Source organism: Cynoglossus semilaevis, chromosome Z (genome assembly GCF_000523025.1).
Source record: "Cynoglossus semilaevis isolate Cse_v1.0 chromosome Z, Cse_v1.0, whole genome shotgun sequence".
NCBI classification, from domain to species: Eukaryota; Metazoa; Chordata; class Actinopteri; order Pleuronectiformes; family Cynoglossidae; genus Cynoglossus; species Cynoglossus semilaevis.
The window spans coordinates 20123426-20142272 of record NC_024328.1 but is presented as its reverse complement, the minus strand read 5'-3'; the positions used below and the strand labels follow the sequence as shown (position 1 = coordinate 20142272).

Here is an 18847-nt window from a genome sequence, read left to right as displayed (position 1 = left end):
GTGCTTTACACCATTGCATCCGACGCTTTGCATTGCACTTGGTGATGCGTGGCTTGGCTGCAGCTGCTCGGCCATGGAAACCCATTCCATGAAGCTCTCTGCGTACTGTACTTGGGCTAATCTGAAGGTCACATGAAGTTTGTAGCTCTGTAGCAATTGACTGTGCAGAAAGTCGGCGACCTCTTTGCACTTTATACACCTGTGGCCAGGCCAAGGGATTAGGACACCTGATTCTGATCATTTGAATGGGTGAGCGAATACGTTTCGTAATATAGTGTATCTGTGTGGACCTGCCTCCACTCTTGTTCATCACCCTGTGTTCCTCTTTCTTTTGGAAATAGATGTTTACCACAGCCATTTCCATTCTCTACACAAAATCTACCACTGCCTGTCCTTCCAGGTTTCTCTCCCTAACACCAAACCTACCTATCACTTCCTCATCTCCTCTGTTCCCTTCTCCTACATGACCATTAAAGTCTGCGCCAATCACCACTCTCTCCCCGATACCCTCTATCATCCAATCCAGCTCCTTCCAGAATTTCTGCTTTTCTTCTAACTCACAGCCCACCTGTGGGGCATAACCACTAACAACATTTGTCATCACTCCTATTTCTACCTTCACACACATCAACCTGTCTGACTTGACTTGTTTCACCTCTACCACATTTTTTTACATATTCTTCCTTTAGGATCACCCCTACTCCATTTCTCTTCCCATCTGAACCATGATAAAACAGTTTGTAGCCTCCTCCAATGTTTCTAGCCTTACTGCCCTTCCACCTGGTCTCCTGCACACACAAAATGTCTACTCTTCTTCTCTCCATCACATCAGCTATTTCTCTACCTTTCCCTGTCATTTTACCTATATTCAGAGTTCCAAACTTCAGACCAACACTTCTATTCTTCCTCTTTTTGTCTTTTTTTTATTTTTTATATACAAATATTTAGCAAATATTAATATAGAAATTAATAGAATTGGGAACATACGTTTAAAATAATGAAGGCAATGCTGGTTTCCTATTTTTACCTAAAATATTTAATTCTTTTCCGGCAAGTGTAATTAAACATGTACAAAACATAGCTGTTGGTTTTTTACTGATCCGGTTGTTAAGTTTGTGTTGTTCCAGTTAATTCAAAGTGAAGATATATTTATTAATTAACAATCCCTTTGTATTTTACATTTTGTTTATGAACTTTTGTTTAGAATCATAAGCTTTATTTTTTTTAGTGAGACTGCTTTTCGTGAGTTAGGTTTATTTATGTGCTTACTCAAAACTAATTTCACATACATTTAATCCACCAAAAAGCTGGACTTTTCCTTTAACTTGCCATTTGAAACATGTTTTCTACCCCTCGGTCTCTTGGCCTCAACAGGTTAGGCAGTTGTGCTGCAGGTTTATTGTTGATGTTGTTATTGTGAATACAATCTTTACTCTCAGTGTATATGGTCTGTACTTTTCACATTTGTGTATTTATACCAGCAGTGACCTTGTAAACTAGGTGAAGTTTATTTAATCTTTAAAAAACTGGTGTGTTTTTGTATATTTATAATAATTATCAGACCTTTATATGTCACCAGTGTGTTTACTGCTAACACCACACAGGAGCTGTGTCAACACCAGATAAGAAAAAGTAACCATCATGTAACCTTTATTTGCCTCAGGCTGGAGTCGAGCTGTAATTTGAGTCTTATTTAGAAAGAAGAAAGAAAGTGAATTATTTGTCATTGTGACACAGCACACCACTGCACACAACAAAATGTGACCTCTGTTTTTAACCCATCACCAAAGTGAACAGCGGAGCAGTGTGTGGGGACAGTGCCATGCAGTGGTAACTTGGCAGCTGGTGGACTGGAACCAGGAGCCTTCCTTAACCACTAAGCCACCACTGCCCTTATTTTAGCTTTAATTTGTATCTTTTGATATTGGTATTTGGTTATTTACCTCATATGTAAATAAAATGGTGGCGCTTTGGCCCAGAGTCAATGTCTCTGTCATTGGTGTGGAACCCCAGGGTTCACCTCCTGGGCAAGTTTGAATCCCAGTTAGGGCGGTTGGTACCTTCCAGTGGACTCACCACCCACAGGAAGGTTCAGAGGGGTTGGTACGGTGCAATGTGATTTGGGTGTCGACTGCTGCCCCCGCGACCCAGTCACGGATAAGCGGATGAAAATGGATGGATGGTAAATAAAATGTTGAAATAAACTCTAATTTTTTTCCAGTGCATATACTTTAAAGCCAATATAAAATATTGTGATAATAAAGATTGGATGATATGAAAAATATATCTTGATCCATTTTTGCCATATCACCCAGCCCTAATTGCTACACAAGACATTAATACGGTTAACTGTTTAGAACAGAATAAAAGTGTAACTAAAAAATTAATCTCGGCACAAACAAAAGTGCTGTGCATTTATTGTTTGCTCATTATTATGGGGGAAGAGTGGCCTAGTGACAAGCTTCCTCATCTGCCATACTTCAACTACGAAATGTTATTTGTGGGAAATATTCCATAATCCCATGCTGACAAACTTTGCGTTTTCTTTATGGTCATTTGAAATAAAACAGAATTGACCAAAATTGGTATCAGTCACACTGAGCAAAAACATCTGAAATCAGAATTGACAAAAAAAAAGTATTGAAGTTAGTTGATCTCCATTAAACACTCTTATTACCCAGAATGTCTAGATCAAATTTAGCTTATTTTATAATGAGTTCTTATTGTGAAATCATTGTTAGGTCATTTAGTCAAACATTGGGCAGTTGGAACACTGAAAGCATATTTGGTCAGTTCTATGAATTATGGTTTCTGGAACGGAGTGTTTCCCTGCATTGGGCAGCTACTGTAAAGTGCCCAGTTATAGGTCCACATTGACGGAAATGGGAAGTCTGCAGCTTTTTACAGTTAGTATTATTATACTGCAGACACGGAGGCGGACAGAAGCACACAGCAGCAGCTGTGCTCGTCTCAGTGATAGTCCCTAAACAGGTTATTATCAGACCTTATGGTTAGGATTTTAATACATTTATCTGTTTTTTTTTTTTTGGGGGGGGGACCGGGGGTTGGTTTTTTGTTTTTTTTTTCAAACCTCAGCTAGGTATCTGTGAGTTTTGCAGCTATTATAGTGTATTGTCCAGTATTGATTTCCATAGTCTCAAGCAAGTCACAGCTGTTGTAACAAAATCTCAGGGTTAACGTGTGATGATTACCCAGTGTACTATTTTTATTCATCTGAGCTGATGATTTGTTGCACATTGAAGAGTCTATAGTTTGACTAACTTAACTATTTCCCTATTTAAATGAAAATTTGTAGATAAATTTGTGTTTTCGATCAGCTGAAAAAACTGTTTCACTTTGATATCCTCATCGTCAAGTCCATCCTATCGGTTTTTCCGTTTTATTTTGCCTCACTAGCCTCAAGTCTGTTGGAAAAGGAAACAGCCAAAACGATCATTAAAATGGATTTTTATATAAATATATATTTGCACTTCTGTCTCTCTGTCAGACTGAACAACATAGATTGCAAAGTGCAAGTTTGAATATATGATGATACATTCGAAGTGTGTATTTAAAGATAAATTCTCCAAACTGAATTGTCTGTGATAAAACACTCATGTTCTCATGAGTGTAGAACTCATGTTGTTTGCTCTATGACTATTTGGTATTACTTGCTTGAATTTGGTGTTTCCAACTAATTGGGGTATGAAGTGATGAAGACCTGTGTGTACTTTAGAATAATTCCACTCTGAAGCACTCACCGGTTAGAAACGTTTAAACTACCAAATTTTCTGCACTGTAAGGCGCACTTAAAAACCTCTAATTTTCTCAAAAATCGACAGTGCGCTTTATAACCCGGTGCGCCTTATGTATTACTTCTGGTGAGCTCGAACCGATTTTATAAAGCCAAACCACACAACTGAAGCACACTGGGAGCCAACAATGACGTTTAACTCTGTTATCACAATTAGAAGATGCTCAACAACAATTGTTACAGTATGGTTGTGTAACACAAATCCGCGCAACGTAGCGTCGTGCCTCCAAACACCCGAAGACTTTGTTGTGTTTTTGTGTTGTCGATGTATGGTGCGATGCAGGACGACTGCGACGCATGGCTGTCGATTTTTTTTTGTGGTCAAAAACTTTTTATTTCTCCTTTTTTATCGATACAGGAAAATCACATACTCTCTCTGCAAAACAACTTCCGCACGGAAAAGCGTCAAAACAACAACACGGTGACCAACCAGAACAAAATTAGTGACAACCGCCTGACTCTGGAGGGGCAAACAACAACAACAACAGAGTCCTCCAGTGTCCAACTTAAGTCACTACCATTCCCCACAAATCTCCATCCCTATTGATCCAAACGCGCCCATCTCACCAATATTGTCAGAACCCAAGTGAAGCAAACTAGTTCGGGGCTTGCCATCATTCTGGGTGGATTAACCACAGAATTCCAACCGTGAATGCCTGGGCTAAGGTATCAGGTATTGTTCTCCCCTTTAAATCTTCTCTGAAGACTGGCAACATGGGAGCCTCAAAACAACTGTCAAATGACCTGAGAAGGCCTGAATCATCACTGAACAACTAATTAACAGCAACGAGACTGACTCAGATAATGACGAGAGGGATCCGGGCATGCTTGATTGTTTCGCTCACTGTTTAGTTTCGCTTAATGCGCCTGATAACCCGGGGCGCCTTATATATGAAAATATTCCCGTTCATTGATATTGCGCCTTATAATGCGGTGCACCTTATGGTCCGAAAAATACGGGTAATAATGATATTTAAATATCTTTACAAAGTGGCTCATCCTCTCAATACACTTTTAAATTTGTTTGGCTTCTCCCAATCTGATGTTTGTGTTTTTCTCTGTTTTCTCTTTTCCGTTTAAAGGACGCATCCACCAGGCGATGGTGACGTCACTGAATGAGGACAACGAGAGTGTCACAGTGGAATGGATAGAAAACGGAGACACAAAAGGGAAAGAAGTAAGGCACCATTCATGATCACTCAGCAGCATGTGCTTTCATTGTGAAGCGCAATGAATAATGGATCCAGAGACATTCAGGAGCCGTGGCAATTACACAAGCAGCTTGCAAGCACAGCAGCCCCACTGGACATCACTGTTACATTTATGCATTTATTTGCGTTTACATTCATTTATTCAAATATGCTCTTTATGTATCACAAGCTTATTACAGTCATGTATACAACAACATGTCTTTCTGTCTTATAGGACTTTCTTCACAACTACAATATTACTGTCTGTTGTTTACTCTTGCGTTAAATAGTCACTTTAAGGTGTGATAACTTATCCATTCTGGCTACAGCTTTCCTGGGCTTAATGTTCTTTTAGAATCAATTGACCTTATTCACTAATATGTGAAAAGATGATTTTATACACATTAAATGCATGATTTAAATCAAGGTTGAATTCATTACATGTTTTCATTACACTTGCTTATGTAAGTGACACAAAAGCATTTGAAAGTGACAGACTCTTGAATGAGAGAGGGTATCTATATAAAAAGTACATTTATTAAATACTTAGATGTTTATGGCAGGGGCTTTTAGCATTTTGTCAGTGCCAAAGACACTTGAAACTGATGGATGATGATGCAGCAGGCATGACCTGCTTTGTATATCATCTCAAAATGTGTTTTATATCAAACTAGATGAGTTGTGTAAAAAGATGCCTTAGGTTTTATACATTTAATATTCAGTCATTCAAAAGATACACAGGCTCATATAGTCAAGTTGTTTTTTTTTTATTTTAAACAGTGTCAGAAAAATAAAATAAAAAAAGATCTCTTCTCTGCACTTCTCTGCCCAGTAGAATGAGACTCACCATTTAAATCCATGTAAATAATTTGAAACGCCCAAGTCTGACTAGACCCAGATGACTTTGTCTGGTCATCACATCTAGCATGAAATCACAATTCTTTTAACAAATAGCATGCAGTATGTTTTTATTATTATTGTATTTTACCACTAACCTTATTTCCTGTCACTACCTTGTATCTACCTATCTTAATATTTTGTATTATTTTAAGCTTGCTTTTTATTGGCAGTGTTATCACAAGTGGTTAATGTGCTATGAAACCTTAAATGCTTATATGAAGCCTCCAGTGCACTCTGTCTCTGAGTTTACATCTAAATATGAGGCAACTCTTTAGGCAGTTGATCCTAACCTATCTGTCAGAGTGTTGAAGTTTTTTTTATTAAGTGATACAACTGGGACATGTAATCAGAATACATCATTTATACTCCTGTTTTCTGCACAGATTGACCTGGAGAGTATATTTGCACTTAATCCAGATGTGGCTCCAGATGAGGATGTTGCTCCTAGTCCAGAGACACCACCCCCTCCTACACCCACATGTGTGAAGGTCAACAAAATTGCAAAGGTTTGCATCTGCCAGTCTACGCCCTTATCTTATGATATCTGTTCAAGGTAAAGGGAAACATTTCAAGTTTAAATATATAAATGTGCTTCCCCCTCCTCTCACTCTTCTTCTCACTTACATCTAGGAGGCTAAGGGTCTTAATCTGGTATAATTGTACCTGCAGTTCGATTGGGTCTTAATAAAGAACCTGTGTACTAAGAAACTAATTGGTCCTGTTAAGTAGCAGCAAAGATTAGTGCTGATCCATGTTGGCCTATAAACACGGCAGCTTCTCTGGTGACCCCTTGGTTACAGATATAGACACATATGTACATGTATTCCAAGTCAAAATAAAGATTTAAATTTTAAATGCAATGTATTGTGATCTTATATAATAAATCTGTCAATAAATCTTAAATCAATTTGTACCCTGAGTAAATTGATCTAGAAATATTATTTCTATATTTTAAGATATTGTTATTGGATTTATATTGCTTTGCTTTTTTCTGTTGAAGAACCGGCGAACAATAGCACCTGTTAAGAATGACACTCCATCAAGAGATAACAGAGGTTTGTTAAGACATAACTTTACAGTGCAATTTTTAGAACATGTTTGAAATGATTTATGACATAACCATATTATATCAGCCATTCCGACCAGGGCCAGACCACTGCAGCCTCAGCAACAAGAGCCAACACCTCTGCCGCAGCAGCCCACACAGACCAATCAAGCTCAGTCACAACAACAACTGCAGAATGGTAACATGACCCTAACAACTGTTTATCTGTTTTTCAAACAAGCTACAGCTGTTTTGATTTTCCTTTTTCTCCATGTCATTTTCCTAGTCAAACGGTTGGATTTTGACCTTTTCATATCTCGTGTGCTCTTTGTTGACTACGTTTTCATCACAGAAACCTCACATCTCATTTCCAGAAAGGAGTCTGGAAATCTTTGTACATATCACCTGCACGTTTCCCTTCCCCTCAATGCAATATGATGATTCTAATAAAGTTCCCAATAAAATCTGGGACTGACCAAATACCGCAAAACAACGTCAAACTACCCAGAATGTCTGCCTAATGTTATTCACAGCTGTGGTGCGGTTGTGAAGCAGTGCAGCAAATCCATCCAGTGGACAGGCTTTCTGGGTACTAGACAAGGAGTTTAAAAAAGGTTGATGCTTCTGTGTGTCTGTACTGTATTTACACAATATGATGTCTGCTGAGTCACAAACAGTTGACATGTAAGGAAAAGCCTGAAGCAGCTGCTCAGTGATGAAACAGCACTATGTCTTTTCAAAAGCTGAAACAAGAAGAAGGAAATTCACTTTTCTCAATTTTTACCCCTGAGCAACCATATGACTTCCCCATGACAGTGCTCCCTCCTCTTTCAATGGCTTCCCCAGGTGCTGACCCAAATCAATGGTTTTCAACTTAATTTTAAGCAAATAATTAATGCCACGCTCTGGTAATCTGCTGCCAGAAGAATGTCAGAATGAGTTACAAAGTGTTTGCCAGGTTGTGTAGCAGAGAGTCTTGGCTAATTGAAAAACACGATTTTTATAAATTCTTAAAACTTTGAGGGTTAGCTTGCAATTTATTTAGATTTTGCTGAATGTTTTTCTTGTTATTAAGAAGAAATGACGCACCTGAAACACCACTAATCTGGGTAATCTGGGCTGGGAAATAATGGATAACCTGGTTGATGGTTTAACAAACTTTTTAGAATGTACTCTGGCTTTATCTTAATGCAAAACACATGTTTTACATTGTAAATCATGTAGTTAAATTAGTTGGGTCACACAGAAAGTACACATGAAGATGGCCCATCTGAGGGATAATGTTAAGGCCTCTGTTGTTGTAGTGAATGCAGCTAGTGTTTTACTGGGGAGCACTGTGCGCAAGACACTGCATCTTGCTCTGTGCATAAACATCACCATTGTTCTGCTTCTGCTGTAAATAGCCCAGGGTTTGTGCCCACTGTTTGCAGTCCAAACATGAGGAAGAAGCTCCTGTAGCCAAATTTTTTTTTTTCGTTTAAGCAATCCCTATTGGCAGTTAAACAGCAGTAGAATTTCTGTTTCTGTTCTGTTAATGACAGCGAGGAGGAAGTCAAACTGTGTGAAGGAAGTGGAGAAACTGCAGGAGAAGAGGGAGAAGCGCCGACTCCAGCAACAGGAGCTGAGAGAGAAGAGAGCTCAAGTACATCCATAATCATTTGGCCGTTCCCCTTAGTGTTTTAACTATAGGAAACTGGAGGCATTGTCCATGTTAAACATTGTGTTTGCGTCTCCTGCTCCTTCAGGAAGTCGACACTACCATCCCCAACTTTGAGATCATGTACATGATCCGTGACTTCAGAGCCAGTCTAGACTACAGGCCCTTGACCACAGCAGATTTGGTAAGCAGAATGTCACTTCTTCTTGGTTGTTAAGTTTTTCCCCTTAGTAATAAAAATGTCCTCTCTGTTGAACTAACCAGATTGAAGAGCACAGAATATGTGTGTGTGTGAGGAAACGTCCACTCAACAAGAAAGGTATGAATTTAAAGTGCTCACTAACCTGGTTTTTATATCTGTTTCATGACTGTTGTTCTTCATGTTACAGCAGCACTGACACATGGTCAGTGTTAGGGTAAAATGGTTTTAAACAAAGTTTTGCTTGTCTGTTTTACAGAGTTGTCTGTGAAGGACCTGGATGTCATCACCATCCCTAGTAAGGATGTAGTGATGGTTCACGAACCAAAACAAAAGGTGGACCTGACGCGCTACCTGGAGAACCAGACTTTCCGTTTCGACTACGCCTTTGACGACAGCACCACCAACGAGATGGTTTACAGGTTGATCACATTCAACACACTGACATTAGAACAGAACACCCTCTGTCCTTGTTCACATGTAATAATGTCAAAGTTACTTGTTTTATAAAACTGATTGGATAATTAAGTTCTTCTTTGGTGACTTGTCATCTTCTTCTGCTACAGATTCACTGCTAGACCTTTAGTGGAGACCATTTTTGAAAGAGGCATGGCCACCTGCTTTGCTTATGGGCAGACAGGCAGTGGAAAAACACATGTAAGTTGCATATAAAGACAGTTGATTTTTTTTAAAAAACATTTTTTTTTTACTTGAAATACTACATTAATTAAAATGACGTCTGCTCATGTTTAATACAATGAACTCTACATTAGACGATGGGTGGAGATTTCTCTGGGAAAAACCAAGACTGCTCAAAAGGAATTTATGCATTAGCTGGTAAGTGGAACAATGAAACATTTTTTGTTGTGTATTGTAATTAATCTCTAAAATGCACTACTATTTAAAATATCGAAATAATTTCTTCTCATTCAGCTCGAGATGTATTTCTCATGTTGAAAAAACCCTGTTATAAGAAATTAGATCTCCAAGTCTTCGCTACCTTCTTTGAAATCTACAGTGGAAAGGCAAGGGATAAAACACACACACACACACACACAAACACACAAAGTTCCGATGTTAACTAGTGTCTTTGTTGGACATGGCGTAGGTTTTTGACCTGCTCAATCGTAAAGCTAAGTTGAGGGTGCTGGAGGATGGAAAACAGCAAGTGCAGGTGGTGGGGCTTCAGGAGAAGGAGGTGAAGTGCACAGAGGATGTCCTGAAACTCATAGAAGTGGGCAACAGCTGCAGGTATAACAACATGAAGTTGCTATTTTATGAAACTGCTGTTCCAGTTGACCAAGACTTTTGTTGCCTACAACTGATTTTTCTTTCTTTTTCCTTTTTTTCCCCCTAGAACATCAGGGCAGACATCGGCTAACGCTCACTCATCCCGCAGCCACGCCGTATTCCAGATTATTCTTCGGCGAAAGGGGAAGATGCACGGAAAGTTCTCCCTAATCGATCTCGCAGGAAATGAGAGAGGGGCAGATACGTCGAGTGCAGACCGTCAGACACGTCTGGAGGGAGCTGAGATTAACAAAAGCCTTCTGGCACTTAAGGTCTGTTGGCAGTTGTCTGTAGCTGTGGCTAACACAGAAAAATAAATGAAATTATTGACTAACCCATTTTGATAATTACATTGTGTCTGTCTTTGTTTTATTCTAGGAGTGCATCAGGGCACTTGGACGTAACAAACCACACACTCCATTTAGAGCCAGTAAACTAACACAGGTCTTGAGAGACTCGTTTATTGGGGAGAATTCACGCACTTGTATGGTGAGTTATTTTTCACTGTATTTTTACTATAATTCTCAGACTTTGTCAAATCCAGTAACTTTTACGTTGATCAGTTATATCCTAATTCTTATGACCTTATTCCAATAGATAGCAACAATATCTCCTGGTATGACATCCTGTGAGAACACACTCAACACACTACGCTACGCCAACAGGTGGGAATGTATTGATTCCTGCAGGGATTTTAACAGTGCCTTTGCCTCTGAAACTGAAATCAGTTAGTCCAGAGAATCCCCAGAATGAAATTAGTTTAGCAAATTGTTATTGTGTATTTTTGTTCTGTCTCCTCTCAGTAGTTCTGCCTAAAATGTTTCCCTCCTCTTGTGTCACTTCTCCTGTTTTTCCTGCTCGGCTCCTTCTCCTTTCTTCTGCCCTTTGCTCCTCTGTGTGCTGGTGCCACTGTGCAGAGTGAAGGAGTTTGGGATTAGTCCGTCAGACATCCCCTTCTCCCAGAGTAGTCAGGGGAGTCGCTCCGACCACTCGCCCACCAATACGTTTGAGTATGATGACTTTGCTGCTACCTCTCCCAGCAGGTCAAGACTTTACCCAGAGCAGAGCACTGCATGCACACACGCACACACACACACACACACACACACACACACACACACTAGAGCGGTGTCTTTATTCAGAGGCAATGACTCCACCCCTGTTTAAAAACTGTTAATCAGGATTAATCATTGCCATCATGTCCAGCGTTTATTTTGTCAGTGTATGGCACACAAAATTAATGGATGGAGACAGGATCACTTCTTTTTAGAAAAAAAGTATGGACAGTTGTGATGTCATTGTGTGGTGTTTACATTATGAGCATTGAAATGGCAGGAGCACCGTCCTGCTATTTCCAAAACAAATTTGGGGTTTTGACTTGCTGTCGCTGCTTAAAATTAAATCCTAGTGGAAACACTAGTGTGGACATAACCTTTGATGAAAGCTCCCCCAAATGCAGCTGATTTATTTGTCTATCAATGTGACAGCAACACAGAATTTAAAAAACACTTCACGTCAAGAAAGCATTTAGAAGAAAGATTGAGGCTTAAATCACACTGCTGTTCTGCACACACATTAAATGTCCTTGAAAAGTATTTTTGTGTGTGTCATTTGTTATGCCATTGGTGATCTGTATCACGTCCATCTGCAGCTCATTTGCTAAGTAACAGTAGTAACATGATAGGGAAACCCTCCATAGACCAGGCAGACATTGTTTCTAGAGGAGATGGCCCCTGAATTGAGACACAGCCCGAGCATGTCCTCCCCTCTGGTCTTCCTAAAATACCACACGTCTGCAGGCTCATTACAGCAGCTTCTGTTCCCTCTGTAGAAACCCTCCACTGTCGTCTGATCTTCACACTCATCTGCATGATGTGACACTTTGATCCTCCTGCTCTACTTTCATTTGTCTGCTCTTCCCTTTAAATGTACTAAGCCAGAATGTAACCATGTACTTTTTAGCAACACCTTTTATCTGTTGTGTGTAAATAGTGGCCAGGCCTATTGGCCCAGACATCTTAAAAATAATGTAAGAAGAAAAATGAGGTATAAACTGGAATATATGCAGCCTCATTATTGCTTTTTTATTAAAAGCAGAGTTGAGATTTTTTATTATTATGAAGGTGACCTTTTAAGGATGCAGCAAATGACAACAGATAACTAGCCATGGTACCCCTCAATCAACACATCAATTTTATATTTAACATTTTTAAATACGGCTTCTAATAAGTGTGACTGTTGTCTCTGTGACAGGAAATGAAATATTTGATGACAATTCTAAAAGATTCAAAACAGTGTTTTATTATAGAACCAACAGCTCAGTTTTATGGTGTATTTTGGAGAGAGCTAATACCTAATTAGCCATTCGGGCCTAATTTATCCTATTAGTATTGATAAAATGTGCTCCAAGTGACATTATTATTAAATGTAATAATACTGTATTGGCATACTATACCATAGCTTATTAGCTATGGACTAATAGATTGCTATTATAAGGTTCAGATATTATTAGGAACCACACAGTCACCTCCACCCATGCATGATGTCATCGCCCTCAAAAGTGCTTATCATCCCATGCTCTTTAAACTCTTTGACGCAGCCGTAAACACAGCAACATAAATTGAGCTGCAGCTTTAGCCTGGACCTGAGCAGCTCTGTGTTTTTCCTCTGCAGGGTGAAGGAGCTGACTGTGGATCCAAACCAAGTTATGGAGGGAGGGCGACCAAACATTCATGCCGTCAACCAGCTGGACCTGCTGGATGAGGAGTGGCTGAGTGTGTCGCCGCAGAGGGATGACCTCAAACTGCTCTGTGAGCAAAATGTGAGTTGGATGTCAGCAGATACAAGAAAAATGTTAGGGTTCCATTATCTGGCTCTGTCAGTGTGCATGCCAATGAGTCACTGGGTAAAACACCTGACTCTGCCGCTCCTGGACTGAATTCCAAGTTCGATCTTTCTTGATGTTTTTTTTCCATTTGCTTCTGTACTGCAAGTTCATTTACTGCTTAAAACAAAACAACCTAATGTCACTGTCCTCTCAAAGGTCATCTTTTGTAGGGTCACGCTTTTAAACACCTGTTGACCAGAGTAGCTTCTAAAGCTCAAACACAAACTTTTCTCTCAGGTTTCAGTAGATTCAACATTTTAATAAATATTTTGGTGTAACTGTTTTCCAGGAGGAGGAAGTGTCTCCGCAGCTGTTCACCTTCCATGAGGCTGTGTCTCAGTTGGTGGAGATGGAGGAGCAGGTGTTGGAGGATCACAGAGCTGTCTTTCAGGTCAGGACAGTGACCTTTGTCTTAGTCCTACTGGCGATTAAGGTCTACAGTACATGTGGTTCACAAAGATTTTCTTTGCACATTATTTTTCAGTGTATAATTTGAACCATAAAAGTGTTGCTATGAACGGACTAGGTAGTAACTTAGTCTCAAGTTCTATTTGACAAAATACCAAACATTATACAAAATATTATACACTATTGTATTTTATTAATAAATACATGGACAAATTAACTGACTAATTTATCATTAGATATTGCCGTTGTTTATTCCAACATAACTGCCTGTTAAGTCTTCAGCTTAGAAAAGAAGGTCATTAAGTCTTTGACAAATGTTACAAGTTGACAAAACTATCACTGATCCCTAAACGAGACTGAAAAGCAGCAACAAGTATTTAACCATATATATGAAATAGTACCTGTCTTAATGAGACTGTTGGAGCCATCACATAGCCTCTGTTAATAAGAACTTGTTCTGTGAGCAGGAGTCAATCCGGTGGTTGGAGGATGAGAAGGTGCTGCTGGAGATGACGGAAGAGGTGGATTATGATGTGGAATCTTACGCTACTCAACTGGAGCAGATCCTGGACCAAAAGATAGAAATCCTCACTGAGCTCCGAGGTATGTCATAAGCGTAGTCTCATAATTAGTAAGCGTACTTCCTGTTTGAATCCAACATTAATCACTTCTTTTACGATTTTTCCTTCCATCTTCCTCATTAGACAAAGTGAAGTCATTCCGCTGTGCTCTCCAGGAGGAGGAGCAGGCCAGTAAGCAGATCAATCCCAAAAGGCCATTTGCTCTTTAATGACTGGAGTCTGAAGAGATTGAAGTGGCACGTCAACAAAAACAACATAACCACTAGATGTTTTTGGCACAGCCTGGGGCGTGACAAGCCGTGGAAACAAATGAAGACTGTTGGTGTGTCGGTGGGTCATAGGTTCACGACCCATGTTTTTACCAGTTTAGATTTTTTTTTCAGCACAGCTGCTTCTGTTGCTTTTTTTTCTTCCTTGTGTCTATAAGAGATACACATAGCTTGCTTCAGTTTGTGCCATTACGTTCTATGTGGTGACTTTAATCCTTGCTTATTGTAAAACATGTTTTCAACCCCTGTTTAACACTTTGTTATAAAAATGAAAACAGACTAGAAAACCCTGCTACTAATAACTGTATAGTGAGACAACTCCTGACCTGCAGGTGGTTATGTTGATGCTCAGTGTTTGCACTGGATGTGATGCTGGATGAAGTAATAAAAGGTTCCCGTCCTACGTTTTAAAAAAAAAATTGTCCTTATATGACACCTGATTCATCAACATCGCAGGTGAACCCTATTTTTTTATTTCAAGTAAATAGAACTATTCATATAAACTCATTTAAGTTAAAATATTAGTTGTTTTTTTGTTAACAAATTACGCTGTGAACAATTAATGGATTTTCAGTAGGATTTCTATTTTTCGAAAGCAAATGGTTTACTCTTGACGATTTCACAGGAACTTGAGTTTTTCCTCTGGTGGGCAGTAGGACTCATTTACATGTGCATGAGATGTTGCTAGAGAATTGATTTGGGCCACGATAATGTTTTGTTTTTTATTGTAACACTTTTTCATTTTATTGTATAGGAAAGTTGTATGCAGGAGTTTTGCATTACATTACAAGGCGTACAGTTGTGTTTTCATATCAGGGAATATGTTTTTGCTACTCACTGCCTTCTTTCCCTGAACTTTCTTACTTTCATTTATTTACAGCATTCATGGCACCACTGCCTTTCACAACAGCAACTTTAAACAAGCTCTAGTTTCTAGGAAACTTGTTGTAAAAGACCACACACAATCTTTTTTTTTTTTTTTAAAAAACACAGGATTAAAATTCCGTAGTCTCATGATTACAAATGACAGATTCCCTCTTGCACACATGCACAGTTGTGCACGACTGCAGCGTAAACTTGCTTTTCCTGACTCCCACACTCAATATGAGCTGATTGAATATGTCCATGTTTAGTATATTTCATTTTGGAAGATTGCCCACAGGGAATTCAGTTCCCCCTAACCAAACTCTTCAGAAGAAGGAAGACAAGTCTATTTCTCTGCACTTTTACAAGGACAAGCTCCACTGTCTTCATCATCATGAGTCATGAAGCTCAGCCTTTGAGGTTGTCTAAGAAAAGTGGATTCCTGCAGAGTTGAATGCGTGCAGCAATCTAAGGGGGAAAAGAATACACAAGAAATGACAGAAGTTAATTTATCACAATGTGTAGAGGGAAAATGAAGATTTGAAGAAATGTGTATTAGACGTTTAACTTACACCATAAAGTCGTCGGTGTCCATGGACCTGGCTCTCTTCTCATAGAACCCAGACACCTGCAAAACACTCTCGATCTTCTTGCTAATGATGAAGTCTCCTGGTACTTCCTGTTTGTGTTAACACATGAGTTTGATTCTAATTAGCCGGTCATAACAATTCAGTCTAATCCTGAAAAACAACAGCCTGGCTGCTATAAAGCTCACCACATTATGAACAGAGCAGTGGATCCTGTAGTTTTTCTCCAGGAGTTGTTCCACTGCAGTCGACCTAGAAATTAGAAACCCACATTTTAATCTTGACCATTTTTCCTCAGTACTCTTAACCACAGAAAAGGCTTTTGTCCGCAGCAGACAGCTAACTCACTTGAACGCGGCACTCAGGGTTTTGTTTTTCCTTACGAAAGCTATTCTGACCAGGCCGTCCCACTCCTTCAAAACATTAAAGAAAGTAGAAAATTAGCAGTGCTCTTGTTTGGAACTACATGTTCACAGAATCATCATTTCTCAAATTTTACCTGGAAATTTACTGGAGGTGGAGGATTCTTCGGTTCTATCCTGACAACACTTGACTCCACTTTTGGAGGAGGGCGAAAATTATTCTTTCCAACCTGATGAGACAGAAATGTTAGCAGGGACACACAGTTGATGAAACACAGACAGAGTTATGCTGACACAATGCTGCGGGATCTTGAAAAGCACCAACTCTGACCTTCATGAGGTGGTCGACACGGGCCAGGAGCTGTGTGTTGATGGAGAGTCTGCAGTAAAGTTTGTCTCCAGGTTTGGCCACTAGTCGCATGGCAAACTCTCTCTGGAACATCAACACGGCACATCTGGACCAAGAGAAAAGAAGACGGTGCTTAATGATAAACTTGCATGTGACAATAATGCATGATTTATTTATTTTTCTCTCTTTCAAAAGCCACCTGAAGAAGGGTCGATGCAAAAGGAGCTTGAAGACAAACGGTGAGGAAATCTAAAAAAAGACATGCAATTTAAATATAAATACAATCAAGAATGACAAATCAGCTGTATGCATTTACATGTGTGTGTCTTTACCTGATATGGCAAATTAGCCACACAAATGTCAAAGAATGGTAGGTCAGTCTTTAGTACATCTCCAACCAGTACCTGAAGTTTGGCTTGTAAGGGTCTGTGGGAAAACAGTGTTATTCTTTAGATCACAATTTTCACTCAAAATACTGCACTTTGGTGTACACTGTCATCACTCACGTGCACTGCACTCTTTTCTGGAGTTCAGCCACCAGTCTGCCGTCTAACTCACAGGCCACCACCTATAAAAACACACTACTGTTGAAAATGACATGCACACAAATACATTTAACCCTCCTGAAATATAATGTACACTGCACTCCACAATGAGATCATGTGACACATTGGTGAAACTTCATGTAGGATGTTTTATGGTCAGTTCCATAGAGTAGGTGGTAAGAACGCCTGCCCTAGAAGCAGAGAGCAGAGAGTCCTGGGTTTGATTCCCAGAGGAACCACATGGCGGTTGCTAGGGGCAGCCTGGTAACAGCATATTTGCTGCTAACACAACAATTTCCCAAATATGGGATCAATGTAGTACAAATTTATTTATTTATTATTTACCTTTTTGGCTTTTTCCAGCAGCTTCACTGTCATGTTACCAGTACCAGGCCCTACCTCCAGAACCACATCTGTGGGCCGCAGCGCTGCCTGAAAAACAAGTCACCCTTCAGCACAACCACAGAGCAGGACAACTTTTATAAACACGTTTATGAAAAGAATGCACATTAACCCACCTTTTCAATGATACCATTGACCACCAGGGGATTCTTTAGGATGTGCTGACCCACACCAGTGTTGAACATGATCCCTGCATCAAAGAAAAAACAAGACACTAACTACAGGCCCGGTAGGTGTGTTATATATACTGTATTTGACATTGCTGTTTTTGCCATAAGTTTTAAAAATCTAGAAGGTATTTATTTAATTAATGTTTGTGTATTATGTCATTATTGTCTATTGTTCCTGCACTCATTTGTTTTTGTTCCATCTACATTGAAGAATTGACTGACGTTGTTATCAATTATTAGTAATTACGACAAAACCTCATGTTTTCAGCCAAGTTCAACTATTTTTAGTTAGGCAGTGTATTGACACTGAAAAACGAGGGTAACTTACTTTGGTAATACGGTTTTGTATGTTCTGTTTTCATATGTAAAAACCTTTCAGTTTATCAAGGTGACGATTGTTGCAAGTTATTCTAAAAATAAATAAGGGGTATATCACAATGGGCACGTACTCCCACAGAGTGTAGGAATATGCGGTATCTGGTAAAATACTGAACGACGAACAACGCTTAGAAGACGATCAATATTGTCTTCTGAGCAGCTGACCCTGGTGTTAGCTCTTATGCTACCATTAACTGTACAGTCGCTTACCTTGGCTCTTGACTTCCTGGTGCTGTCGGCTCTTCTTCTCCGCCTTCACCTTCGGCATTTTCGCTGTTTTATCTTAATAAAATATTTAGAAACATAAACTTCTACTAACGAATTAAACTTGGTCGCTCCTCAGATACAAAACACGTGTAAATGTCCACTTCTTCTTCGCTGACAGAGTGTTAAGAAATTTTTAGTTTCCTCGCATGCTACTACGCCCTCTTGTGGCAGCTAAAGCGGAAACGTCGGAATACCAACGATGTGCTCTGAGCATGGCACTGTCCCCACACACTGCTCCCTGGGCGCTCAAAGCAGAGGTCACATTTGGTTGTGTGCAGTGGTGTGCTGTGTCCCAGTGACAAGGAGTCCACTTTCTTTCTTTTCCTTCATTTAGTGAACATAATCTATTAAATATTCACAGTATAGTGAAAAAATTAAGTGAAAATTAAGTGTATTAAAAACTGCCAATAATAAAATCAACCAAGCCTTTCAGTTAGCTTCTGAGACCAGCACAACACTCGGACTAGGGGTTTCGGACCATTATTTTTATGCCACTGTTCCACTAAGCTGGTTCAGCGCTATTATGGAGGCAGTGCCCGACTAAGCACCGGTTCTTTGCTTTTTTAACATTAGTTTTTCTTAACTGGCAAATATCACTTAATCTTAATAATATTAATACATATATATAATTATTGGCTTGTTTACAGGTTTGCCCAATTTGCCTGCAGTCCTTTCCCTCTGAT

General features: G+C 39.5%; 2 protein-coding genes across 4 annotated transcripts in view; one reads left to right on the top strand and one right to left on the bottom strand.

Moving 5' to 3' along the window:
* Positions 1–14659, top strand: part of kif2a (kinesin family member 2a) — a 20997-nt gene extending 6338 nt beyond the window's left edge. The window contains exons 2-21 of one of the 3 annotated variants that reach the window (XM_017043173.2): positions 4897–4991; positions 6288–6392; positions 6905–6959; positions 7038–7148; positions 8491–8591; positions 8695–8790; positions 8871–8925; positions 9065–9227; positions 9372–9462; positions 9579–9642; positions 9739–9830; positions 9914–10056; positions 10163–10367; positions 10474–10584; positions 10693–10760; positions 11013–11138; positions 12769–12916; positions 13272–13373; positions 13858–13993; positions 14095–14659. In XM_017043173.2, coding sequence (XP_016898662.1) covers positions 4897–4991; positions 6288–6392; positions 6905–6959; positions 7038–7148; positions 8491–8591; positions 8695–8790; positions 8871–8925; positions 9065–9227; positions 9372–9462; positions 9579–9642; positions 9739–9830; positions 9914–10056; positions 10163–10367; positions 10474–10584; positions 10693–10760; positions 11013–11138; positions 12769–12916; positions 13272–13373; positions 13858–13993; positions 14095–14180 — 2153 coding nt within the window. In that variant the 3' untranslated portion in view covers positions 14181–14659. Of the gene's footprint in view, positions 1–4896; positions 4992–6287; positions 6411–6904; positions 6960–7037; positions 7149–8490; positions 8592–8694; positions 8791–8870; positions 8926–9064; positions 9228–9371; positions 9463–9578; positions 9643–9738; positions 9831–9913; positions 10057–10162; positions 10368–10473; positions 10585–10692; positions 10761–11012; positions 11139–12768; positions 12917–13271; positions 13374–13857; positions 13994–14094 lie in introns of all 3 variants that reach the window. The other 2 variants (XM_008336853.3, XM_008336854.3) reach the window with 2 other exon arrangements.
* A 292-nt stretch (positions 14660–14951) lies between these two features.
* On the bottom strand, positions 14952–18345 carry dimt1l (DIM1 dimethyladenosine transferase 1-like (S. cerevisiae)). The gene is made up of 12 exons (XM_008336852.3): positions 18108–18345; positions 17466–17539; positions 17293–17379; positions 16909–16970; positions 16735–16828; positions 16602–16651; positions 16385–16508; positions 16191–16283; positions 16040–16104; positions 15880–15943; positions 15677–15783; positions 14952–15572 (listed from the first exon to the last, which is right to left on the bottom strand). The coding sequence occupies exons 1-12, from the start codon at positions 18163–18165 to the stop codon at positions 15530–15532; spliced, it is 921 nt and encodes a 306-aa protein (XP_008335074.1). The 5' UTR covers positions 18166–18345; the 3' UTR covers positions 14952–15529.
* Between the last annotated feature and the right edge of the window lie 502 nt (positions 18346–18847).

Excerpts from the sequence above, each read along its gene's own strand:
- dimt1l (XM_008336852.3), bottom strand. The coding sequence starts at position 18,165 with ATGCCGAAGGTGAAGGCGGAGAAGAAGAGCCGACAGCACCAGGAAGTC. Across the intron at positions 16,652-16,734 it reads TGGCTAATTTGCCATATCAG|ATTTCCTCACCGTTTGTCTT; the intron begins GTAAAGACACAC and ends GTCTTTTTTTAG. Across the intron at positions 16,284-16,384 it reads GTGTCGACCACCTCATGAAG|GTTGGAAAGAATAATTTTCG; the intron begins GTCAGAGTTGGT and ends CTGTCTCATCAG.